Source organism: Monodon monoceros, unplaced genomic scaffold (genome assembly GCF_005190385.1).
Source record: "Monodon monoceros isolate NGI ecotype Baffin Bay Population unplaced genomic scaffold, NGI_Narwhal_1 Super_Scaffold_19, whole genome shotgun sequence".
Taxonomy (NCBI): Eukaryota; Metazoa; Chordata; class Mammalia; order Artiodactyla; family Monodontidae; genus Monodon; species Monodon monoceros.
Window position 1 is genome coordinate 67,150,113 of NW_021703775.1, and position 24,464 is coordinate 67,174,576.

Consider the following 24,464-nt stretch of genomic DNA (forward strand, 5'->3'; position numbering starts at 1 on the left):
CTGACACGCTGGAAGATGAACCGGAAGTGCCAGGTCCCGCACAAAAGAGCTTCAGACAAAACGCGAGAGGCCGCGGTAGGGGAGCGGAGGCGGGGGACAGTGGGGGACAGTTGGGGAGAGATACTGGCGAGGAACAACCTCCCAGTCTTCCCCAAGGAGGCCGCGGCCGTTGGCGGGCGTGGCCGCGCCAATCTCGCGGGAGGGCGGTTGGGCGGGCCGTTGTCCCCGCGGGCGGGGCGAGTTGCTAAGGAAATGACTGTCCGCAGCGCCGCGCCGCGCCGCGCCGGCCGGGCGGGGTCTGAAGCGGCGCCGTTTCCGCTTCCGCTCCCTCTGTGCTCCGGTCCCGTTACCGCCACCTGGGCCGCCTCGCGCCTTTCACCGGCACCTTGCGTCGGCCGCGCAGCCGGGCCCACTCCTGCCACGCGCGCACCCGGGGCTCCGGCTCCGGCGCCGGCACGGGTCGCGCTCCGTTCGCCTGCCCCTGAGGCCGCCGGTCAGCCGCCGCCATGGGTGCCTACCTCTCCCAGCCCAACACGGTGAAGTGCTCTGGGGACGGGGTTGGCGCCTCGCGGCTGCCGCTGCCCTACGGCTTCTCCGCCATGCAAGGCTGGCGCGTCTCCATGGAGGTGAGGCGGGAGGGGCCCATAGGCTGACGGCTGTAGGGCGGGAACCTGACGGAGAAAGGGAGCCGGGGGGGATGGGGTCATCCCCGGGGAAGGGTCCGAATCGAGAGCCTGTGACCGCAGCGGCAAATTGGGGGGGCGACAGCGAGAGCGGGGCCGGGGCCGAGAGGGAGCTGCCGGTGCTAGGAGACCGTGTGACGGTGGCCAGCTTGGCGGCGAGGGCTCGGCCATGTGGGGAGAGGCACCTTCCGCCCACTGACCGACCTCCCCGTGCCTTCGCTCCATCCTCTCGTGACAAACTAGCCCTCCAGGCTCGTAAACGGTGTGAGGTTTAATGTGGGAGTAAAGATGAAGAGAGGGACTATTTATCCATTGACTTTTGCTAGAGAGAGGCGGATAGATGTGAATGACTGTACTTAAAAAAAAAAAAAAGCGATGTGTGAGGCGTCTTTGGACGAGGAGTTTGACAGGAAAGGAAGCCACGCAAATAGTCCGCTTCAAAATCTTAATACCTGGATGCCTGGCCCTGGGCACCACATGTTAATTTCAGAGGTTTGACTTGACCTCCAAGAATTGTCACTCATTTGTATTCTTTCAGGGCCTTTCTTGGCCTTTGGAAGCCTTGAACTGTGTCAGTCACTATAATTTCCTTTAAAATTATGCCTGATGTTTTTTTCTCGCTCGGAATTTCTCTAAAACTTAGTAATTGTCATTTTGCCTGTGCTTGTTGTAGCTTATAGTTTCCTTGATTTTCAATCATTTCATCAACTTTTTTTTTCTTATCCTACAGAGAACTGATTTTTCTTTTATAAAAAAATTTACTATCGATAAAAGGGAAAAATGGAAAAATTCTGGTTAAAAAGGAGTAGTGTTGGGCAAATGGGTGTGAAACTACAAAGGAGAACAGAGAAAACTATGGTAGGAGGGAAGGGAAGAAAGACATGTGTAAGACGTGTTTTTGTGAAGAGTTTTGTGAGGTCTAGACAGAGGAGCCAGGGAAATGCGCTAATTATGTCTGGGATCGAAGGTTTATCCACTTACTAGGTGGGCTTCAGGTAACAGCCAAAAGTCTCCCTTGGGAATTTCATCAAATCCCTCACTCCTCCCTGTGGTTAGCTCTGGAATGACAGTATAAACTTAAATGGTTTGTTCTCAGACTCACATTTTATACCCATGGCAAACTTTATCATCTGCTTAAAATCTCAGGAATGGAGAGGATCCTATATAGTTCATCTCACCACATTTTACAGCTCAAAAACCGACGCCCAGAGAGATTAGGTTGCTTGTGCCTTGGTGGAAAGAATCTGTAGGATGAAAATTGTTCAAGACCTATACTACACACTGTTCTCACCTGTGTCAACAGATTTCTCTATGGTGCACAGTATTGAGTTTACTGGGTGCTTGGTAAATGTAATTGTCTGGCTGGTAGAAATATCTGGATGTAGCTTCATTGTCAGTCTGGGGTTTGGGTTAGCTGGTAATTTGGAGGTTCCAGTTCTATGGCATTTTCTGATTGTAAGATTTGAGGTGACTATCTCATGTCACAGTAAGGCTTTTCCTTTGGGTTTCTTATTCCATATTTTCCACTTTCCTCTCTGCTGTGGTTGTTCCACTTTGTTACTCTTTCTAGTTTTCTTTATGAACTGAGTTGCTTGGATAATCAATTTTCCAAGTCTTTTGCCCAGTGATTCTGTACTGTTTGCTTCTTCCCTGCAGGGCATTTCCCTTTATTTTTGGTTTCTCCTCTGGTAATTAGAACATAACTGTTTTCATCAGGGGCTGTTTGGTTTGTAGAGATCTTGCTAGACTATTCCTTAGATCCTAATCTTCCTCCTGAGAGATAACCACTTAGGGTTTTAAAATCTTATTATGCGATTTCTGAATTTCCCTTTGTTTGAATAGTTAAGTAGACCCAATCAAATCTTCTTGAAGTCCTGTTTGGGATCCTGTTCTGCTGCATTGATACTTTTGCTTCTGGCTTTGTTTCCTTTCTCCCTGAAGTGTAACATAGTTTCTTTGCTATGGCAAGAAAAGAACTGACTTCTAGCCTCTTGAGTGAATCTTACCTTTTCAGAAAGTGTACTCCTGTCCCTCTTAACCTTTAGGGCTGAATTTCACCAGTTTATTAATTCTATTGACCTTATTTGCCTGGTCCTAATGATTTAGTTGAGGTAAGTTTATCACACCCATACACATTATAAAGGTTACTGAAATCCTGACTGATGTATAGTCAGCCTTAGAGAGTACCGTTTTATCCCTTCTCTTGAGGCAAGAATGGCAACTATCAATAGCTGGCATTTTATACTTTCTGCCTCTCTCCAGCCCCTCTTGCTGTGGAACCAGGGTGTTTTGAGGAGGGGTAATCAAAATACCACAGTTGATGTTCCCTTCCCTTCTTCCTTCTCCATGGTTTGGAGGGACCCTCAAGCTGGTTGAGGTATGTATTTTGGGGGTTAACAGGTAGGTTGTGGAAGGGTGCCTGAGAAATATATATGGAAAGGCTCTGAGTTTCTGATGTCTAATGAGAAGTCCAATCTGAAAACAGTTTTAGTTGATGTAGTCTCAAAGAGACTAGAGTACTTTTAGTTTTTGGTTATGAGGTTCTCTGGAAGTGACAAAATTGCTTCCTGTGAGGAATTAGGATATCTATATCTATATCTATATATCTATATATATATCTTATATTTGTCCCTTTTAAAGGCAGCATCAATACCTAGAGTATAAATTTGAGTAGGCTAGCTGTTTATTGCCATATAGAAGCTGGCTTATTAGTAATCACAGAGGGTCATCTAGAATTGAATATAGATAATGTTGAGCAGAAAGTTCTTAAAGGTACATGCATGACAGTTTAAATCATTATATTAATAGGGGAAATATAAAATGAGATACCACAAGCATGCTGTGGGGTTCCACTTGAGAGAGGGCATCTGAGGCTGAAGAGCATTTATTGTTTGTACCTCAGATTAGTGTCTCATCTGTAGCTTAAAGCACTTTTTACTTACTGAACCAGATCAGAATTCCTTTGTCTAGGATACAGTTAAGCAACTTTCATAAAAGGACATTCTTTTTGATCAGCATGCAGTTCCTATTCTTTACAATTCAAAATTAGCATGAAATGATATCGAATGTATGTCCATTAATATAGAGAAATTGTTTTCTACTATACTATTCCTTTATAAGTTTTCAAGCAACTGTAAGTTACAGTCAGAACTTATTTCTCAAGATTTCAAGAATATTTTACATTATTTCTGCTGCCCAATCCCCTAGCAGTTAATACTGCTTCTGAACCCCTGACCCTCTATTGGGTTACCATCTTGGAATTATACTTTGAGAGGTAAGGGCTTGAATTTGAGTGTGAAATTTGACAGATCTGATCAGTAGTTCTTGCCACTGTTAGCTGCCATTAAAATTGTGCTGTCTGGAAGCACAAATCTTTGGAACTGAAAGCATCACTGATGTTTAATGACACTGTAAACTGAGTACCAGTTCCAGTGGAGTTGTTTTCTGTCTCCCTCTAAGTCTAGTTCAGAGATGGAGTGTGTCAACTTTTAATCATGCATAGTACTTGAAAATGTATATACAGGTCCCTTTTTAAACAACTGTATCGAGATATAATTCAGGTACCATATCCATTTAAAGTGTACATTTCAATAGTTAATATACTCACAGAGTTGTGCAGCCATCACCACTATTAATTTTAGAACATTTTCATCCCCCGAAAAAGAAATCTTGTAGCCATTATTAGTCACTCCCTATCCCCCCTCCTCTAATGCCTGGCAACCACTAATTTACATTATGGATTTGTTTATTCTGAACATTTCATATAAATATGTCACCTTTTATGTCTGGTTGCTTTTTACTAAACAATATACATATATTTTTAATTAATTTATTTATTTTTGGCTGCGTCGGGTCTTCGTTGCTGCGTGCCGGCTTTCTCTAGTTGCGGTGAGCTGGGGCTTCTCTTCACTGCAGTGCACAGGCTTCTCATTGCGGTGGCTTCTCTTGTTGCGGAGCACGGACTCTAGGCACGCGGGCTTCAGTAGTTGTGGCGTGCAGGCTCAATAGTTGTGGCTTGCAGGCTCTAGAGCACAGGCTCAGTAGTTGTGGCACATGGACCTAGTTGCTCTGTGGCATGTGGGATCTTCCCGGACCAGAGCTCGAACCCATGTCCTCCGCATTGACAGGCAGATTCTTAACCACTGCACTGCCAGGGAAGCCCCTAAACAACATTTTTAAGGGTCATCCAGGTTGTATCATGAATCAATCAGTAAGTCATTCCTTTTTATGGCTGAATAATCTTCCATTGTATGCACATTTTGTTTATTCCTGCATCAGTTGATGGTGGTTTGGATTTCCACCTTTTGGCTATTATGAATAATGGTGCTATGAATATTCATGTTCAAATTTTTGTGTGGAAATAAGTTTTATTTCTCTTGAGTATATTCCTAGGAGTAGAATTGCTGGGTCATATAGTAACTCCACGTTTAACATTTTGAGGAACTGCCTGTTTGCCAAAGTGGTTGCGCCATTTTGCATTTCTACCAGCAGTATATGAGGGTGTCAGTTTCTCTACCTCCTCCCTACACCTGTTATCTTTTTTTTTTTTCCTCCAATTATAGCCATTCTGGTGGGTGTGAAATGATGTTTCATTGTGGTTTTGCTTGTATTTCCGTGGTGGCTAATGATATTTGAGCATTTTTCCTTGTGTTTATTGGCCATTTCTGTATCCTTGGAGAAATGGCTGTTCAGATCCTTCGTCCTTTTGTTTGTTTGTTTGTTTTTTTTGGCCATGCCGAGCAGCATGTGGGCATGTGGGATCTTAGTTCCCCAACCAGGGATCGAACCCGTGCTACCCTGCAGTAGAAGTGCAGAGTCTTAACCACTGGACTGCCAGGGAAGCCCCTGTTGGTGTCCTTTGAAGCACAAAAGTTATTAATTTTGATGAAGTCCAGTTTATCTGTTAAGAGTTTCATAGTTTTGGCTCTTACATTTAGGTCTGTGATCCATTTTGAGTTAATTTTTGTGTATGGTGTAAAGAAGGGGTCCAAGTTCAAACTTTTACATCTGGATATGTGTTTGTCCCAGTGTTGTTTGTTTTTGTTTTTTGTTTTTTTAGGTATTTATTTGGCTGCATCGAGTCTTAGACGGCACGCAGGATCTTCGTTGCAGCGTGTGGGCTTCTCTTTAGTTGTAGCGCATGGGCTCTAGAGTGCGAGGGCGTTGCAGCTCAGGGCTTAGTTGCCCCGCGGCATGTGGGATCTTAGTTCCCTGACCAGGGATCGAACCTGCATCCCCTTCATTGGAAGGCAGATTCGTAACCACTGAACCACCAGGGAAGTCCCCATCATTTGTTAAGAAGCGTATTCTTTTCCCTTTCTGAATTATCTTGGCATCATTGTTTAAGATCAATTGACCATAAATATGAGGGTTTATTTCTGGACTCTTAATTCCATTCCATTGATATATGGTACCACACTGTCTTGGTTACTATAGCTTTGTGGTTTTGAAGTTGGGAAGTACGAGTCTTCCAGCTTTGTTCCTTTTCTTGTTTCTTCTTTTCTGGGTCCCTCGTATTTCCATATGAACTTTAGGATCAGCTTGTCAGTTTCAGTACAAAAGGCATCTGGGATTTTGATAGGAATTGTTCTGAATTTGTAGATGTATTGATGAGTATTACTATCTTAATGATATTAAGTCTATAGTTTTCTTGTGATGTCTGTCTGGCTTTGGTATCAGGATAATACTGGCCTCATAGAATGAGTTGGGAAGTGTCACCCCGTCTTCTGTATTTTGGAAGAGTTTGTGAAGAATTGCTATTAATTAGTCTTTAAATATTTGGTAGAACTCACCAGTGATGCCATCTGAGACTGGGCTTTTCTTTGTAGGAAGTTTGTTTGTTTGCTAAAATACACATAACATAAAATTTACCATCTTAACCATTTAAAATGTACAGTTCAGTAGCGTTAAGTAGATTCACATTGTTGTGCAACCAGTCTCCAGAATTCTTTTCATCTTGCAAAACTGAAACTCTATACCCATTAAACCACTCCCCATTCCCCCTTCCCCCAGCGCCTGACAACCACTGTTCTACTTTCTGTCTCTATGAATTTGACTACTCTGGGTACCTCATATAAAGACAGATTTGTCTTTATGACTGGCTTATTTCACATAGCATAATGTCCTCAACGTTCATCCATGTTATAGCATGTATCAGAATTTCCTTTCTTTTTAAGGCTTAATGATGTTCCTTTGTATGTATATATCACATTTTGTTTATCCATTCATCTGTTGATGAACACATGGGTTCTTCTACTTTTTGGCTCTTTTGAACAAAGCTGCTATGAACATGGGTGTGTAAATATCTCTTTGAGACCCTAATGGGAAGCTTAAGATCAAGGTGTCTGGAGAAGGCCCACTTCTTGGTTCATAGTGGCTGTGTTTTAGCTGTGTCCTCACAAGGCAGAGGACCTCTCTGGGGTCTTTTATAAGGGTACTAATTTCATTCATGAGGGCTCCTCCCTCATGACTTAATTACCTCCCAAAGCCCCTACCTCCAAATACCATCACTTTGGCCATGAAGTTTCAACATAGGAATGTTAGGGAGACACAAAACATTCAGTCTATAGCACAGTGGTAATACATGCATATAATTTTAAAAGTCAGACAGTAATACATGACTTTTTAAAACCAAAAATGTAGTTCCCTTTCCAACCACCTTCAAAAGTTTTATCTTGAATTGCAAAGATTTAGATAAATTTAAGTATCATAAACCTAAATGATCGATCAAGTGACACAGGAGCCTTTGCGGATGTATTTGTAACCTTAGGAAATTGACATCAGGAAAGATAACCAGGTCTTTATTAATAGCAGATCCACTGGTGTCTAGAAGGTCAGAAGGGGCTGTGTGATATATAATTTAGTAAAGCAAGACATAAGAGCCCTCATTCAGGTGATCTGTGTGTTCTGCATCATTTCTTTCATACCACCTCAGTGGTTATTGTGTTATGATACAACTTTAGGTTTTGGGTAGTAAATGAAGGAGGAGGTATCCCTAAGATATTTGTTCTGAGGCAGCTGGGAACTCACCATCATAAGTAAACATCCTGCTGTGTTACAGAACATACTGTTAGGCCCCAGCGCTGTAAAGAAATTTAAGACAGTCTGTTTTCATGCTGTTTTGGACCTAGGACTCCCTTTTCCCCTATGGAATGTTGGATAACAATACAAGATAGCGTATGCTGAGTGCCAAATTATTGGTAGAAGCAATAAATATTAAAAGAGTTCGGGTGGGGAATGATCACAGAGTATTGGTGTGATGAAGAAAGATCTCTTGGAGGTGGTGAGACTAACTGGACCTTTAGGAAAGAGTATAAGTGGTAACAAATGGGGAGGAGGAAAGTGGGAGAAGAAAAGCATTAGACGAAAGGATAGGAGGAAAGACTGAAGCAGGCATGCTTACTACTTTGCTGGGGTAGGGTGTTCAGTATCAAGAGTGTCAAGAGTAGTTTCTTTTGGGGAATGGTATGAGTTAAAGAGGTTAGGTTATGGAGATGGATAGGAATGATTACTGAGTGCCTTAAATTGCCAGTAACTTGTATGGAATTAATCTAATGCAGTAGAGTCCATTGAAGGGCCTAGCAATAAAATGTTATGTTAGGGAGATTAATCTGGCAGCTGGATGTATGTAGGCTGAATTACAGGGGGCAGAGAATAGAGACAGGAGAGCAGTTAAAATACCATTAAGAATAAAGTAATCCAGGATCACAGTTATGAGGGAAAAGTCAGCAGGACTCAGTAATGGTTGGTGGAAGACAGCCAGGAAGTCAAGGAGTGACTGATATTAGGTGTTGCTAGGAGAGTTAAGATTCCATTGACAGAAATAAGACATGTAGGGGAAGCTCTGATTTTTTTGGAGACTGCTAAGTTCCTGTTTACATATATTAAGCTTGAGGTGGAGAAGGGATATCCTGTAGAAACAGGCAATTAGAGGTATAGAACTACAGTTCTTCACAGAACCCAAGAGAACTTTTGAGAAAGCTGACATGGTTTGTACTATTTAATTACATACAGCCGTTGGGGAGAGTGAAGCCTGCAAAATGGCTATTTGGATTGCTGTTATAGTGACTGCCTGCTTCGTGAAGTATGATCTTGAAGGAGAAGGGTTTGAGTTTAAGAGGAAATGTTAATCTAGAAAGAGAGGAGAGGGACTTCCCTGGCGGCGCAGTGGTTAAGAACCCGCCTGCCAATGCAGGGGACACAGGGTCAAACCCTGAGCCGGGAAGATCCCACATGCTGCAGAGCAGCTAAGCCCGTGTGCCACAACTACTGATCCTGCACTCTAGAGCTCGTGAGCCACAACTACTGAGCCCACGTGCCACAGCTACTGAAGCCTGCACACATAGAGCCAGTGCTCCGCAGCAAGAGAAGCCACCGCAGTGAGAAGCCCACTCCACACAATTGGAGAAAGCCTGCGCACAGCAACGAAGACCTAACGTAGCCAAAAATAAAAAAATTTATTTTAAAAAAGAGGAGAAATATTGCTTCTCAGGCAGAAGTGAAGGAGATGTTAGATACAACTATGGAGAAATTTTGAGTTAGAATAGGGAAGATGAGGTAGATCTTGAAATAAGACCTTGATCTAAGTAAAGTAAGAGGTTAGCTCATCTGCTGTGAGTGAAAGGAAAATAACATTGAGAGCTTGAATAATGTGGGAAAGGTTTGTGACTGACTGTGGTTAATATATTTAAGAGTCAATGCAGAATACAGAAAAAAGTGCTAAATGGAAGTAGTCACCACAATCAACATGATTTCATGACATTTTATGACTAGCGATACTTAGTGGCTCTGATTCAAGTGTGAAGAAAGCATTTGGTCGGGTTATAACAAGGTTGGATGAGTTCTTCTAGATTGCTAAGAGACAGAGTTGAAATATGCAGTACTTAGCTCTGACTCAGAAAAGGACAGAGACAGACAAAGGTAAAGGTATGTAAGCTATGATTGAAGATATAAGGGGGAAATTGAAGTGCTTAGAGAAGGTAGAGCAGTTCCAAGTGATACAGATCCAAAACCTCACCAAGAAGTTGAGGAGAAGATAATGTGGAGTGGTTTTAGGAACTGAGACCTCAAGGCATAAGATGAGCCTTTATTGTGGGCATTCCCCTTTGAGAAAAAGGATAGAGAAGACAAATGTGAACCAGGTACTGAATTTCAGAGCAGAATATATATACTTATATATTATGTTCTAGTTTACAAAGAAGTTTTACATCATCATCATGATAGTCCTGTGATGATATGAGTAATGTAGATATTCTTATTCCATACTATAGAGGGTAAAATTGAGGCACACCAATAGATAGCTGACCAGAGATCACACAGTATATGGTAGCTTGGCAGCTAGCTTAAGGACAATCATAGGTTTCTTTTGTTGTGGTCATTATTCAGAATGGAACGATATGGCTAATAAAAATAAAAATCTTGAAAAGTAGGATATAATTATTACTCAGATTTCACCCTCCACTAAGTTTGATGTGTGATCTTACAGACTTCTGACATATACATAGATACCTAATATTTTGCTTTTATCACAATATATTGTGAATTCATTTCTAAATGAATACATATTGATCATTTCTGACAGCTGCATATATTCCATTGGAGGGATGTACTGTTTGTAATCTAATCTATTCATGGAAATTTAGATGGTTATAATTGTTTTTTATTATAAGTAATGCTGTAATGAACATTCTTCCTATCTTTGTTTCCTTGTGTCAGTAGTCTCATAAAATAAACCTTTAGAAGTCAAATTACTAGATCAAAAGACATGCACATTGTGGTACATATTACCAAATTGCCCTCCAGGAAAACTAGTAATTTATATTCCTGTTTGATCAGAGTACATGAGAATGTGTTTTTATCTTCACTCTTACTATTACTGGATACTATTCATCTTTTTCATCATTCTAATTTGCACAAAAGGATAATTCCTTGTTATTTTAATGTTCATTTCTTTGATTACTATTGAGGTTAAATATTTTTTCCTGTGTTCAGATCTGCTTCAAAGTCACATGATCTTATGAGGAACAGATGAGAAGTCAAAAAGATTTTTTTAAATAGAGGTGTGGGTTCAAAAGAGATAGTACACCAACCTAAATGTCCATCAACAGATGAATGGATAAAGAAGATGTGACACATATTTACAACGGAATATTACTCAGCCATAAAAAGAAACAAAATTGAGTTATTTGTAGTGAGGTGTATGGACCTAGAGTCTGTCTTACAGAGTGAAGTAAGTCAGAAAGAGAAAAACAAATACCGTATGCTAATGCATATATATGGAATCTAAAACAAAACAAAAAAACGGTACTGATGAACCTAGTTACAGGGCAGGAATAAAGAGGTAGACATAGAGGATGGACTTGGGAACATGGGGTGGGAGGGGGAAGCTGGGGCGAAGTGAGAGTAGCATCGACATATATACGCTACCGAATGTAAAATAGTTGGCTGGTGGGAAGCAGCAGCATAGCACAGGGGGATTGGCTCCGTGCTTTGCGATGACCTAGAGGGGTGGGATAGGGAGGATGGGAGGGAGATGCAAGAGAGAGGGGATATGGGGACATGTGTATGCATATGGCTGATTCACTTTGTTGTGCAACAGAAACTAACACAGTATTGTGAAGTAATTATACTCCAATAAAGATCTATTTTTTAAAAAAATGATACAGCTGTGATTTAGAGTACGTTGCAGGACAGAGAAAGACCAGTTGATTCTCTTGTTCCACTGGGAAGCAGTGGACAGGAAGAGTGCTCCTCTCTCATCTACCAAAAAAGTGAAATTAGTTGGACCAGCCTCTCAAATTTTAGCATATATTGAGTCTTTAAAAAGACATTTCATTTACTTTTGAAAAAGCTAAACATTCCCATGGTTAAGTCTTGCTCCCATCAGTCTGTCTGCACCCTCATGCCCTCCCACAGTTTACTTTTATTAGTTTTCTGTGTGTCCTTGTAGTATTAAAGTATGAGAAGGCAAACGTCTATTCCTGTGCTCCCTCCTATACAGAAAGCAGCTTACTAAATATATCATTATGCACTTTGTTTTATTTAACAAAATATCTTGGAGATCTTCCATGGATTTTTTTTGTTTGTGTTTTGTTTTTTTTAAGGAAAGCAATATTTGTGGATCTCCAATATTCACTAAAATGATTTTAATGTAATGTTACTTATATGTGTACAAACATAGAACTGGACATAAATTACATGCCAACAAACCAAACTACAAAATCAACAGAATTAAAATCAACATAAATGTGACACAACTGTTTTGCTGAAACTAATCAGACACTCACAGCATGACCAAGGTAGTGACGTCTGAGGTACAGTTTCTTATGGGTTTGGCATACCTGTGCTATACTGTGTCCCATGCCGATTCTCTCACTGCTTTTGTCATCCAACCCATCCCTTCTCACTTTTTCTTTATTTCATAGCATTACCATCTTTCTAGGTGAATTATGCTATCATTCTATATGATTTACCTATTTATTGTGTTTGTTGTCTATATCCCTCACTAGAATATAAGTGTTTTATGAAGTGTGGGTCTTTATTTTGTTCACTGATATATCCTGAGCACCCAGAACACATACTAGCACATAATGGATACTCAGATATTTGATGAATGAATGAATGAACAAATGAATTCTTAGGCACATTAAACTCTGAGAACCACTGTAGAGGATGCTGTGGTAAAAGACAATCATAAAAGGCAAGAAAGTGCTAAGATGTTGGTGATAGGAGAGGAAGGCCCAGTAAGATAAACCCTGGTCTAGAGAGATGGGAGGTCAGTGTGGCTGGTGGTAGAGTGGTTGGAAGAGGGAGAGAGGAAGAAGATGACCTTTGGTGTGTGGTGTTCTTCTAGATCCTGGGGATGAGGCTAAGAGGCAGTTGTGTCAATGACCATAGATAAGCCATCAGAGGCCTTCTGTGGACGCCCATTAGCTTCTGGAGCACTTTCTTCTGGAGACAATCAGAGGGAAATACAAGAAAGAGTAGCTCCTTTTCAGTGCTCTCCTTCCCTATTTTAAAACCCTAAGTTTTTGGTTTTTTTGTTTTTTTTTAAAGTGAGTTTTTTAATTAATTAATTTATTTTTGGCTGTGTTGGGTCTTCGTTTCTGTGCGAGGGCTTTCTCTAGTTGCGGCGAGCAGGGGCCACTCTTCATCGCGGTGCACGGGCCTCTCACTGTTGCGGCCTCTCTTGTTGCAGAGCACAGGCTCCAGACACACAGGCTCAGTAGTTGTGGCTCACGGGCCCAGCCGCTCCACGGCATGTGGGATTCTCCCAGACCAGGGCTCAAACCCGTGTCCCCTGCATTGGCAGGCAGACTCTCAACCACTGTGCCACCACGGAAGCCCCTTTTTTTGTTTTTTTTAAATTTATTTTTGGCTGAGTTGGGTCTTCTTTGCTGCGCATGGGCTCTCTATAGTTGCGGTGCGCGGGCTTCTCATTGTGGTGGCTCCTCTTGTTGCAGAGCACGGTCTTTAGGTGTGTGGGCTTCAGTAGTTGCGGGACACAGGCTCAGTAGTTGTGGTGCACGGGCTTAGTTGCTCCGCGGCATGTGGGATCTTCCTGGCACAGGGATCAAACCCGTGTCCCCTGCCTTAGCAGGCGGATTCTCAGCTACTGCGCCACCAGGGAAGCCCCCTAAGTTTTATATTCTAGACTTGTATAATGAAGGAATAGTCTTATTTTAGTGACAACAGAACTACTACATTCAGGTCTCCTGACTATCAATATAATTAGAAAATTTTAAATTCTAATATCTGAAAGACAAAGGAGAACTATTAACTTTACTAACTAATCAAAGTAAATAGCTAGGGGCTTCCCTGGTGGCGCAGTGGTTGAGAGTCCGCCTGCCTATGCAGGGGACACAGGGTCGTGCTGCGGTTCGGGAAGATCCCACATGCCGCGGAGCGGCTGGGCCCGTGAGCCATGGCCGCTGAGCCTGCGCTCCGCAACGGGAGAGGCCACAACAGTGAGAGGCCCGCGTACCCCCACACACACAAAAAAAGTAAATAGCTAATTATATCCTTTTTGTCTGTAGAGAATACCTGAAAGGAAGGTTGGGTTGTTTTCCAAGATGGGGCAGGGTAAGCGGCGGTACCCTTTTATCTAGGTCTGACAGTCTTGCCTGAACTTTGGCTTAGCCAGGAATATTAGTTTGGGTGGCAGTTTTATTAATAGAAGAATTTGATCAAGCCCAGCCTCCCAAATAAAATGTTCGTGTAGCAGGACCATTTCAAATTTCTCTTCAGGTGTGCTGTGCCTTCAGATTTAAATGGTATCTCAGTTCCAGCTGGGGATAGGAGATGGGATGGCTGATTTAATGGGGCATTGTAAATTCCAGTTAACAAGTACTACACACAGTGTAGTTTAATAACTATTTGTTGGAAAGATACCTTTTGTAAATATATCCTCCCCCTAGCCTTGGGGGTAACTTCTTAAATGAGTTAAACTTTAAGAGAAAAGGGGAGTAATTTGTTTAGATGGTGGTTTTGGGGGGGTGGGGAGTATTAAATGTATGTAGCTTTACCAATTTCTAGTGCTTTCACTCAGGCTGTCTTAGGATTCTCCTAGAAACTTTTTAGGTCGGTAATGCCCTCAGGTTGCTTTTTGCTATCTTCCCTAACATTTTCTTCCTTTAAGTTCACTGATTCATAGAATGGGTCTGGAAGTGACTTTGAAGATCCTTTATTCTGGTTCTTCCCATAGTTGCCACAAATCCAAAAGGGTCAGGTCTAGAGTTCCAACAGCCAAACATTCTGCCATCTGGACTGAGATCTCCTAGGCTGAGGCTGCTAGACTGCAGAGGTAGTGACCTGATTCATCTCTTTCCCTTCTTCCCTCCCTCCTTCCTTTCCTTTTTCCCCCTCCCTTCCTTTCTCCCTCCTGTGTAATATTCTTATTTATCATCCCATCTTCCTTTCTTATTTCTAGGCCATGTAGGTCAGCCAGGGAAGGGTTAGTGAGATTAAGGTGTGAAGGCAATCCTTATGACCTGAGGTGCACAAGGAAGAATACCCTTTGACCTTAAGAAATGCTGATTATGCTCTTTTTCCTAGGATGCTCACAACTGTATTCCTGAGCTGGACAGTGAGACAGCTATGTTTTCTGTCTACGATGGACATGGAGGTAACTTTAGCAGATCATATGGTAACATTCTAGGACCCCACTTCCAGGTCCTTTGTTCTTTTACTTTCCAGGGTTCTGGTCCTCAGATATAATTTCCTGCCTAGTGCTATTTTTCTCTATTCTGCCATTCGTCCTTCCCAGGAGGATAGTGTATTGGTTCTTAATCTCACCAGGCCTTGTTTCAATCCAAGAAGTCTCTTCCTACATTAGTATTTATCTCTTTTTCACTGAAAACTAAGTATACAGGCGAGAAAAGACATGGGCTATATTAATATAGCCCTGAGAGAGGTGATGGTGAAATCCATTTTCTTGGTCAGAACTTCCCAAAACATTGTCTTTTAAATAGGTTTCAGTTGTGCTAAGACATTCATCTCCTCAATACTTGGGATTCACTCTAGAATGGTGTGCTGATATTATATCACTTTCTATGTGTGTGAAGCTATGCTCTGGGTGACTTTACCTTTGTTCTAGGGGAGGAAGTTGCCTTGTACTGTGCCAAATATCTTCCTGATATCATCAAAGATCAGAAGGCCTACAAAGAAGGCAAGCTACAGAAGGTCTGTCTTCCCACACTCTTCATTCTCCATTTCTGCAGACTTTCCCTTTTTTTCCAGTCCTTGGCTTTTCCTTTTTCATTGCCACCCAGCTTCTTCTTATTGTATTTCTTAAAGAATTCTGTACCTAAAATGAGCTTATTCCCACTTGATCCTTTTTAGAGCTACCTTATTGATTCCTAAGTCTCTAAACTGTTTTTTATTTGTCTGTGTCTCACAGCTTGGTGGATCACACTCTAATTTGCATCTCATCCTCGTGCCCAGGCTTGTGTATAGGCAGTTCATTTTGTACCCGCGTACTTCTTCCTACACTTGCCTCATACTAGTTTGATTATATTCAGGCTTTGGAAGATGCCTTCCTGGCTATCGATGCCAAACTGACCACTGAGGAAGTCATTAAGGAGCTGGCGCAGATTGCAGGGCGACCCACTGAGGATGAGGATGAAAAAGAAAAAGTAGCTGATGAAGATGATGGTGAGTGTGGCATCTTTTGTTTGAAAGGAAATCGGCATATTAAAGAACTGCTCTTTAATACATATTAGTTGTGTGTCAGTTCTGAAAGATGGCTTCCTAGGGACCTGGGAAATCCTCATGTTAAAGAATCTCCTGTACTACAGGTGGTTATGAAAAGGAGAGAGAGGATTAACCTTTGTTGAGTTCATAGTGTTGTAGTTGTAAGCATTTTTATATATATCATCTTTTGTCATTGCGACTGGGTCTTTCTGGTTCATTTTAATGTTTATGTGATCTTTTTTTTAAGACTGGAGCTGCCTTTAGCCATAGCAGCCAGTCATTAAGCCTGAGCCCTAGGCCTGGACTAGTAGCATTGTGGACTTCCTGGGTCCTCAGCCAGATTAGGGTTTCCAACTTACCAATAAAAAATGAGAGGTGACAGGGAACACATATAGTAACTAGTATTCCTTTGACTAAGAAGGGAGTGCAAGACAAAGACCAAAGGAAGTCTCTGGAGGCTGATGTTACTTGAGGAAAAGGGAGCAAAGGGCTGTTCTTCTGAGATTTGATAAGTGTGAGAGGAGCCTTAGGAGTGGGAGGTGGTGGGGAAGTTGGAACTCAGGTTGCAAGAGCTGTGGAGGTAGTAAGGGACTGATTCCATGAGGAGTCTGGCATGGGGTGCTGATTTAGCCTCTCCCCTGCAGTGGACAATGAGGAGGCTGCACTGCTGCATGAAGAGGCTACCATGACTATTGAAGAGCTGCTGACACGCTACGGGCAGAACTGTCACAAGGGTGCTCCCCACAGCAAATCTGGAGCTGGGACAGGCGAGGAACCAGGGTCCCAGGGCCTCAATGGGGAGGCAGGACCTGGGGACCCATCTAGGGAAACTTCTTCAGAGGAAAATGGCCCCACAGCCAAGGCTCACACGGGCCTTTCCTCCAACTCGGAATGTGGGACTGAGGCAGGCCAAGGTGGGGAGCCTGGCACTCCCACTGGTGAGGCTGGGCCTTCCTGCTCTTCAGCCTCCGACAAGCTGCCTCGAGTTGCTAAGTCCAAGTTCTTTGAGGACAGTGAGGATGAGTCAGATGAGGCGGAGGAGGAGGAGGAAGACAGCGAGGTAAGGGCCCAGTGGGGGCAGATAGATGTTGAAGTTGTAGAGAGGGCCTGGTTGGTCGCCGTGCATAGCTTTCTACTCTCTTCTGTCTATTTTGACATCATCCCCCAACTACAGTCTAAGCTTTTTTAAAATTCATTATCTCCACCAACACAGGTACCATTAGCCCTCTTAACCTCTTCCTTTGTTGACATTATAACAAACACATCTAGTTCTGGCCTTTCAGAGTCTGTCTCCTAGAGAGAGAACAAGAAGTTGGTGGTTGTTACTTTGGATATTTGGGTTTTTCTGGGCAACTTATTTTCTGGTCATGTTGCCTGGAAGGTGCTTTTGGCTAGCAGCTCTGGCCTTGCCCGAGGTTTCCTGCTGGTGACCACTGAACCTAGTTCAGGATATTAGTTATATCCATCCTAGTCCTCTCTCCCGTCCTCCACATTTTTCTGTCATGATCATATATTTGCATCTTTCAGTGTTTTAAGGATCTATGTTCAGTCAGGGCCTCTTGGTTCTGAGCGTGAGTTGAGGGGAGGGGGCAAGGAGGTCATCTCAGTCTCAGTAGCCTGGGATTGTCCCTCTGGCAGGAATGCAGTGAGGAAGAAGATGGCTACAGCAGTGAAGAGGCAGAGAATGAGGAAGACGAGGATGACACTGAGGAGGCTGAAGAGGATGAGGAAGAAGAAGAGGAGATGATGGTGCCTGGGATGGAAGGCAAAGAGGAGGTGTGTGGGGAAAGGAGCGCAATGAGTCTGGAAAGCCAGGAGGCCAAGTGTGAATTCTCTGATTTTGATTTTGGGAGAAGTGTCCCTTCCTATCTTAGCACTGAAGTCATGGTCATGGAAGGATTTACTCTGCAAGGGGAATTAGGCCTTTCGGGTAGAATTATCTCAGAAAAGGGGGAGAGCATGCTATATCTGGAAAGATTAAAGCTGTGCTCCTCCTGTCTGTTAAAGTGCTCTTGGTGGTCCTAGTGAGATGAGAAGACGTAGGGGAATGATTACAGCTGGTGTCCAGAAGCTCCCATGATGGTCCTTTTCTTCCTTTTAAGCCTGGCTCTGACAGTGGTACAACAGCAGTGGTGGCTCTGATACGAGGGAAGCAGTTGATCGTAGCCAATGCAGGAGACTCCCGCTGTGTGGTGTCTGAGGCTGGCAAAGCTTTAGACATGTCCTATGACCACAAACCGGAGGATGAAGTGGAGCTAGCACGCATCAAGAATGCTGGTGGCAAGGTCACCATGGATGGGCGAGTCAATGGTGGCCTCAACCTCTCCAGAGCCATTGGTAAGGGCCAAGAAACTATGGGAAAAACTTCTGGGGTCTTGTTCTCTGTTCCAGACTACCTATAGCAAACTTTAATCTTCATGGCCTTTTTATCTTTCCAAGTATTTTTGTATCTACTACCTATGTCCCTTAATCATCGCTATGAAATAGGTAAAATAGGTATCACTTCTAGATGATGAAAAAACAGGTTAGTGACTGACCTAAGGTTCAGCAACCCAAAGACAGGGCTGAAACCAGAAAAACTAGAACTCACTTCTCCATTCCACTAGATTATGGAACTTTGTAAAGAAGGGAAATAAATGGCAGGGTTTGACTGGCCTCAAACACAAATCTGTGAAGTGCTCAAACTACTTACTCATCATCCATCCATTCCTTTACTTCAGGAGACCACTTCTACAAGAGAAACAAGAACTTGCCACCTGAGGAACAGATGATTTCGGCCCTTCCTGACATCAAGGTGCTGACTCTCACTGACGATCACGAATTCATGGTCATTGCCTGTGATGGCATCTGGTAAGCACTGGCGGAAAACCCTAAAATTCCCTTTTTTCCCCTGCAGCATTACTTGTAGGGCTCTGAGCTGCTTTATCTTCCTTCTAATGGCTGTAGTCAGCCCCTTTTCTCAGGCTGCTCTAGAATTAGAGCCTAGATAGGCAGCAGCTTGGTGTCAAGACCCCCAAGCCTAAGGCAAAGCTGAGAAAAATCTCTGTGGATGTTTACGTTGGCCTGAGCCATCTGTGACCTCTATCCTCTACTCTGCCTTGCTGGGACTAAAGAAGATTCTTACTGTTGTTTTTGACCCCAGGAATGTGATGAGCAGCCAGGAAGTTATAGACTTTATTCAATCGAAGATCAGTCAGCGTGATGAAAATGGGGAGCTTCGGTTATTGTCATCCATCGTGGAAGAGGTAAGTCCCAGGGTAGAGGAGAGAGGGTGTCTGGTCTGTGTATCCAAGGTTTTCTCTTTTGGCCTGAGTTAAGACCAGAGCCTGGGAGTATCACTAATTACTGACAGATACTAAACTCTGACTAGAAAGTTTCACTTTCCCTCATTTCCCTGACTTATCCTTATGCCTCATGCACTAGCAAGTGGCCTGTTTTGTGACACCTGTTGCCTGTTCCCCTCCTTCTGCCACTCTGTCTCAGCAAGGCCAGCCCTTTGAGACTTTAGGTTCCCAGGAAGGTTTTCAAACTCTGAAGCTGAGCTACCCCATCCCTTTTGTAGCTGCTGGATCAGTGCCTGGCACCAGACACTTCTGGGGACGGTACAGGATGTGACAACATGACCTGCATCATCATTTGCTTCAAGCCCCGAAACACAGCAGCACTTCAGCCAGAGAGTGGCAAGCGGAAACTGGAGGCGGTGCTCTCTACTGAGGAGGCTGAAGAAAATGGCAACAGTGACAACAAGAAGGCCAAGCGGGACTAGCGGTTGTCCAGACCCCTGCCCACCTAGACTGTTTTCTGAGCCCTCCAGACTGAGACTGAGTTTTGTCTTTTTCCTTTAGCCTTAGCAGTGGTTATGAGGTGTGCAGGGGGAGCTGGGTGGCTTGGCTCAGCCCATTCCAAAGAGGGCTCTCCCTCCACACAGCAGCCTGGGAGCCTCTGCTGTCCTCCCCAGCCGCCTCCTTGCTCCTTGGGGCTCATCACCGGTTCTGTGCCTGTGCTCTGTTGTGTTGGAGGGAAGGACTGGTGGTTCTGGTTTTTACTCTGTGAACTTTATTTAAGGACATTCTTTTTTATTGGCGGCTCCATGGCCCCCAGCCGCTTGTACCCGCTCTCTGTTGTACACTTTCAGTCAACACTTTTTCAGACTAAAGGCCAAAACCTAATCGTGCCCATGGTGTCCTTTTTTCTCTGCTGCCATCCTGTCCAGACCAGCCACCCAGGATGCCCTGGCTCCATAGTTGGCCCCCACCAGTAGCATCGACCTAGCCCTTCCCTGTGTGTGGGTGGTGTGTGAGGTGGTGTGGGGTGTGTGTGTGTGTGTGTGCGCGCCCTTGGTGTGTGCGCGCGCACGCACCTGCCCACCTACCTGCCTGCGTGTGATGTGTGTGACTCAGGGAGAGGGGGTCGGGTATGGTAACTCCCTGAGCCGCTGGCAGCCTGGCCTGGCGTCGCGGCTCATCCTCACCCCCTCCTAGGGTGAGGAACGATTTCCTTGTTCCTCCACCGAGGGGTCAGAACCGGCCAGGCGACCCTTAAGACTAAAGCCAGGGTCACGGTTTGACCTGCCCTCCTTGCCGGCCAGGTTTCATCTGATCCCTGATTGGCTCGCCCGCTTGCTTCCGTCACAATCACTTCCTGGTCACGCTGTGGACGCTTTCGGGGCTTCTGCTTTCCACGGACTACGCGTCCCGTGTGGCTCTGCGACAGCGGAAGCGGAAGCGAGTACGGAGGTACCAGCTGGTCTCCGTAGGGCGGGGGTAGGGGGCTCCATGAATGGACGCGGCGGCGGCGGCGGCGGCGGCGGGAGCGGCCTGAGCTGGGCGCTGGGGCCAGGGCCAGGGGCTGCCCGGGGCCCGCGCCTCTGCATGGGGGCGGCCCGCGGGCCCTGAGAGGAAGGGCGGGCAGGCCGAATTGGGAGGGGCGGGGCCGGGCGGCCGCAGGCCGGAGGCGCGTCGGGCTGGAGCCGGTCACGATGCCCCGAAGGAAGCAAAGCCACCCGCAGCCCGTGAAATGCGAGGGGGTCAAAGGTCAGGGGTCAGGGGCTGCGAGGTGGGGAGGAGCGGGGGTGGGGTCAGTGGTGTGGGTTCAGGTCTGGGTGGAGGGGGACTCTTGAGGGATGGGGTGGGCGATCTGGACTCCTAGCTTCCCATCGAGGTACTAACGGAACCCGAGAGGGTCTACGAGTGCGGGAAGTACGGTCTGCGAGGGCTGGCTCCCCGGGTGCGAATGATGGGCACAGTTCCTGAGGGAGGATCTACCAGCCTCTTCCCCTCTTCAGTGGATACTGAAGACTCCCTCGACGAAGGACCCGGGGCCCTGGTATTGGAGAGTGATTTACTACTAGGCCAGGATCTGGAGTTTGAGGAAGAAGAGGAAGAGGAGGAAGGTGACGGCAACAGCGACCAGCTCATGGGCTTCGAGAGAGACTCTGAAGGTGGGTTTGGGGGACTGACTTAAGGAAGTGACCGCTGGAACCTCAGACTTTAGGAGGCGGGTTAGAGTATAGTGCCAGTGAGCAAAACACCGTTTCCTGCCACTGGGGCTGGTTCAGTTTAGATTTGAGCTAGATTTCTTCGTTTGCCTGATGGTCCATCACTTTGTTGAGGTCAAGTTCTGGGGCCTGGTTCAAAGGTGGTATGAATAGGACGGTAGAGGAATCACATGGAACAACTGGTTAAAAGTAAATGCCCTTTTAATAACTTTATCCCACTCCCTAGCCTATTCCTTAGATGAGTTTATTTTTAAGAGGTTCAGGGAAGCAACCTCATTCAAGCTAGTACTTATATCTAATCTAACTCCCTTTCACCTGCAGCATAAACTCCCTTTGTATGGAGGTATTAGTCTCTGCCCTTAAATATCCTTCCACATTCCTCTTCCCTTTGATCTTAGCATCACCCCAACCTAGTTTGCTGCACTATCTATCCACTAATGCCACTTCTGAAGGATGATTTTGAAAGTCATTGAGGAAATCCATGTAAAAGAGAATCCATCCTTTAGGCTTAGAAGTGGTATTACATGTGTTACTTTGTTTCCTCTTCCCTCCAAATTTTTTTTTTTTTTTTTTTTTGCGGTACGTGGGCCTCTCACTGTTGTGGCCTCTCCCGTTGCGGAGCACAGGCTCCGGACGCGCAGGCTCAGCAGCCATGGCTCATGGGACCAGCCGCTCCGCGGCATGTGGGATCTTCCCAGACTGGGGCACGAACCCGTGTACCCTGCATCGGCAGGCGGACTCTCAACCACTGCGCCACCAGGGAAGCCCTTCCCTCCAAATTTTGCCTCTTGAGATAGTATGGAGGTGGTTATAAAATAAAAACTAAGAGTCCTTACTGATAGAGGCACTAGAAAAAGGTATCAGGCCTCTGCCTTGTGTATTTTTACTTATCCCAAGAATCAGTTAATTATTTAATTATTGATTCATTTCAGTATGTGGTCCACTGTGAGCCCTTGATCTTTTTCCATTCATTGGTCCTATGTACAACTCTGTCATCACTAGGTTAGTCCAGACTTGGAGGTAGATGATTTGTGTTGAATTTTTAGGATCATTGATTGAAGAGAAGGGTGGAGCCCAGCAAGTGGGGAGACCGCAAGTGAGAAAGGGAGTTTGGAGTCTATTCCTAGCCTGTGTTGATGTCTCTTCTCATGTCTGTCTCACCAGGAGACTCTCTGGGGGCCAGGCCTGGGCTTCCCTATGGGCTGAGCGACGACGAGTCTGGGGGCGGCCGGGCACTAAGTGCGGAGAGTGAAGTTGAGGAGCCAGCCAGGGGTCCAGGGGAGGCCAGGGGTGAGAGGCCAGGCCCAGCCTGCCAGCTGTGTGGGGGGCCCACAGGTGAGGGGCCGTGTTGTGGGGCAGGAGGGCCGGGTGGGGGGCCCCCGCTGCCCCCACGGCTACTATACTCATGCCGCCTCTGCGCCTTCGTGTCCCACTACTCGAGCCACCTGAAGCGGCACATGCAGACACACAGCGGGGAGAAGCCGTTCCGCTGTGGCCGCTGCCCCTACGCCTCAGCCCAGCTCGTCAACCTGACGCGACATACTCGCACCCACACTGGCGAGAAGCCCTACCGCTGTCCCCACTGCCCCTTTGCCTGCAGCAGCCTGGGCAACCTGAGGCGGCATCAGCGCACCCATGCGGGGCCCCCCACTCCTCCCTGCCCGACCTGTGGCTTCCGCTGCTGTGCTCCACGTCCTGCCCGGCCTCCCAGTCCCACAGAGCAGGAGGGGGCAGTGCCCCGGCGACCTGAAGGTAAAAAGCCAGGGACCAAAGAACCTGGGACGTGGGTGGGTGGCCTTAGGGGAACTTGGATTCATAGCCCAGGTCTCACTGTCTCTACAGATGCCCTGCTGCTTCCAGATTTGAGCCTCCATGTGCCACCAGGCGGTGCCAGTTTCTTGCCGGACTGTGGGCAGCTGAGGAGTGAAGGGGAAGGCCTATGTGGGACTGCATCAGAACCACTGCCAGAGCTGCTGTTCCCTTGGACCTGCCGGAACTGTGGACAAGAGCTGGAAGAGGGGGAGGGTAGTCGGCTGGGAGCAGCCATGTGTGGGCGCTGCATGCGAGGAGAAACTGGAAGTGGTGCCAGTGGTGGACCCCAGGGCCCCAGTGACAAAGGCTTTGCCTGTAGCCTCTGCCCCTTTGCCACTCACTATCCCAACCACTTGGCTCGGCACATGAAGACGCACAGTGGTGAGAAGCCCTTCCGCTGTGCCCGCTGTCCTTATGCCTCTGCTCATCTGGATAACCTGAAACGGCACCAGCGCGTCCACACAGGAGAGAAGCCCTACAAGTGCCCCCTCTGCCCCTATGCCTGTGGCAACCTGGCCAACCTCAAGCGTCACGGTCGAATCCACTCTGGGGACAAACCTTTTCGGTGTAGTCTTTGCAACTACAGCTGCAACCAGAGCATGAACCTCAAACGCCACATGCTGCGGCACACAGGCGAGAAGCCCTTCCGCTGTGCCACCTGCGCCTATACCACGGGCCACTGGGACAACTACAAACGCCACCAGAAGGTGCACGGCCATGGTGGGGCAGGAGGGCCTGGCCTCTCTGCCTCTGAGGGCTGGGCGCCACCTCACAGTCCCCCCTCTGTTTTGAGCTCTCGGGGCCCAACAGCCCTGGGTGCCACTGGTAGCCGAGCTCTCCACACAGACTCACCCTGAACTAGGTCCTTCTCCCCTAGGGCTCTATGAATTAGCCCTGACCCTCCTGTATGTTTTATACAGATGGACCAGAAGCCACCTTTACCTTCCTCCCCCGCTGGCCAGGGGCTCCACACAGACTAACCTAGGCACTATACGGACCAGTCCAAACCCCATGGGCGGGGGGCCCATATGGACCAGGGGGGCCTTGCCTTGACTGATGTGACTTCATAAGCTCAGTGAGAAGGGCCCTGTATCCACCTCCACTGCTCCCAGGGGCGGTGGATGAACTGGCTGGGGGACTGTCCAGCCTCGCACCTGTTTATTTAACTTATTTCAGTGCTTTATAATAAAGGAAACACTAACAAAGCCACGTCTATGCTGAGTTGGCAGTGGCAAGCACAGCTTGGCCTCACCCGTAGCACAGCAGTCCATGCTGTGATGGGG

The 24,464-nt window shown here is 46.0% G+C and overlaps 2 protein-coding genes across 3 annotated transcripts; both read left to right on the plus strand.

Moving 5' to 3' along the window:
- Positions 1-250: 250 nt before the first annotated feature.
- Positions 251-20,046, plus strand: PPM1G (protein phosphatase, Mg2+/Mn2+ dependent 1G). Its single transcript, XM_029231880.1, has 10 exons — positions 251-626; positions 14,736-14,805; positions 15,277-15,362; positions 15,701-15,833; positions 16,517-16,932; positions 17,511-17,648; positions 17,975-18,209; positions 18,593-18,722; positions 19,015-19,117; positions 19,435-20,046. The coding sequence occupies exons 1-10, from the start codon at positions 507-509 to the stop codon at positions 19,636-19,638; spliced, it is 1,635 nt and encodes a 544-aa protein (XP_029087713.1). The 5' UTR covers positions 251-506; the 3' UTR covers positions 19,639-20,046.
- Positions 20,047-20,292: 246 nt separating this feature from the next.
- ZNF513 (zinc finger protein 513) lies at positions 20,293-24,387 on the plus strand. 2 transcript variants are annotated; one of them, XM_029231882.1, is made up of 4 exons: positions 20,293-20,608; positions 21,157-21,312; positions 22,534-23,121; positions 23,212-24,107. In XM_029231882.1, the coding sequence occupies exons 2-4, from the start codon at positions 21,288-21,290 to the stop codon at positions 24,036-24,038; spliced, it is 1,440 nt and encodes a 479-aa protein (XP_029087715.1). In that variant the 5' UTR covers positions 20,293-20,608; positions 21,157-21,287; the 3' UTR covers positions 24,039-24,107. The 2 variants fall into 2 exon arrangements, with proteins under 2 accessions (XP_029087715.1, XP_029087714.1); XM_029231881.1 differs by lacking the exon at positions 20,293-20,608 and adding an exon at positions 20,674-20,905 and having other exon boundaries at positions 23,212-24,387.
- The last annotated feature ends 77 nt before the right edge of the window (positions 24,388-24,464 follow it).

Excerpts from the sequence above, each read along its gene's own strand:
- PPM1G (XM_029231880.1), top strand. The coding sequence starts at position 507 with ATGGGTGCCTACCTCTCCCAGCCCAACACGGTGAAGTGCTCTGGGGAC. Across the intron at positions 14,806-15,276 it reads TGTCTACGATGGACATGGAG|GGGAGGAAGTTGCCTTGTAC; the intron begins GTAACTTTAGCA and ends CCTTTGTTCTAG. Across the intron at positions 18,723-19,014 it reads ATTGCCTGTGATGGCATCTG|GAATGTGATGAGCAGCCAGG; the intron begins GTAAGCACTGGC and ends TTTTGACCCCAG.
- ZNF513 (XM_029231881.1), top strand. The coding sequence starts at position 20,851 with ATGCCCCGAAGGAAGCAAAGCCACCCGCAGCCCGTGAAATGCGAGGGG. Across the intron at positions 20,906-21,156 it reads GAAATGCGAGGGGGTCAAAG|TGGATACTGAAGACTCCCTC; the intron begins GTCAGGGGTCAG and ends TCCCCTCTTCAG. Across the intron at positions 21,313-22,533 it reads CTTCGAGAGAGACTCTGAAG|GAGACTCTCTGGGGGCCAGG; the intron begins GTGGGTTTGGGG and ends CTGTCTCACCAG.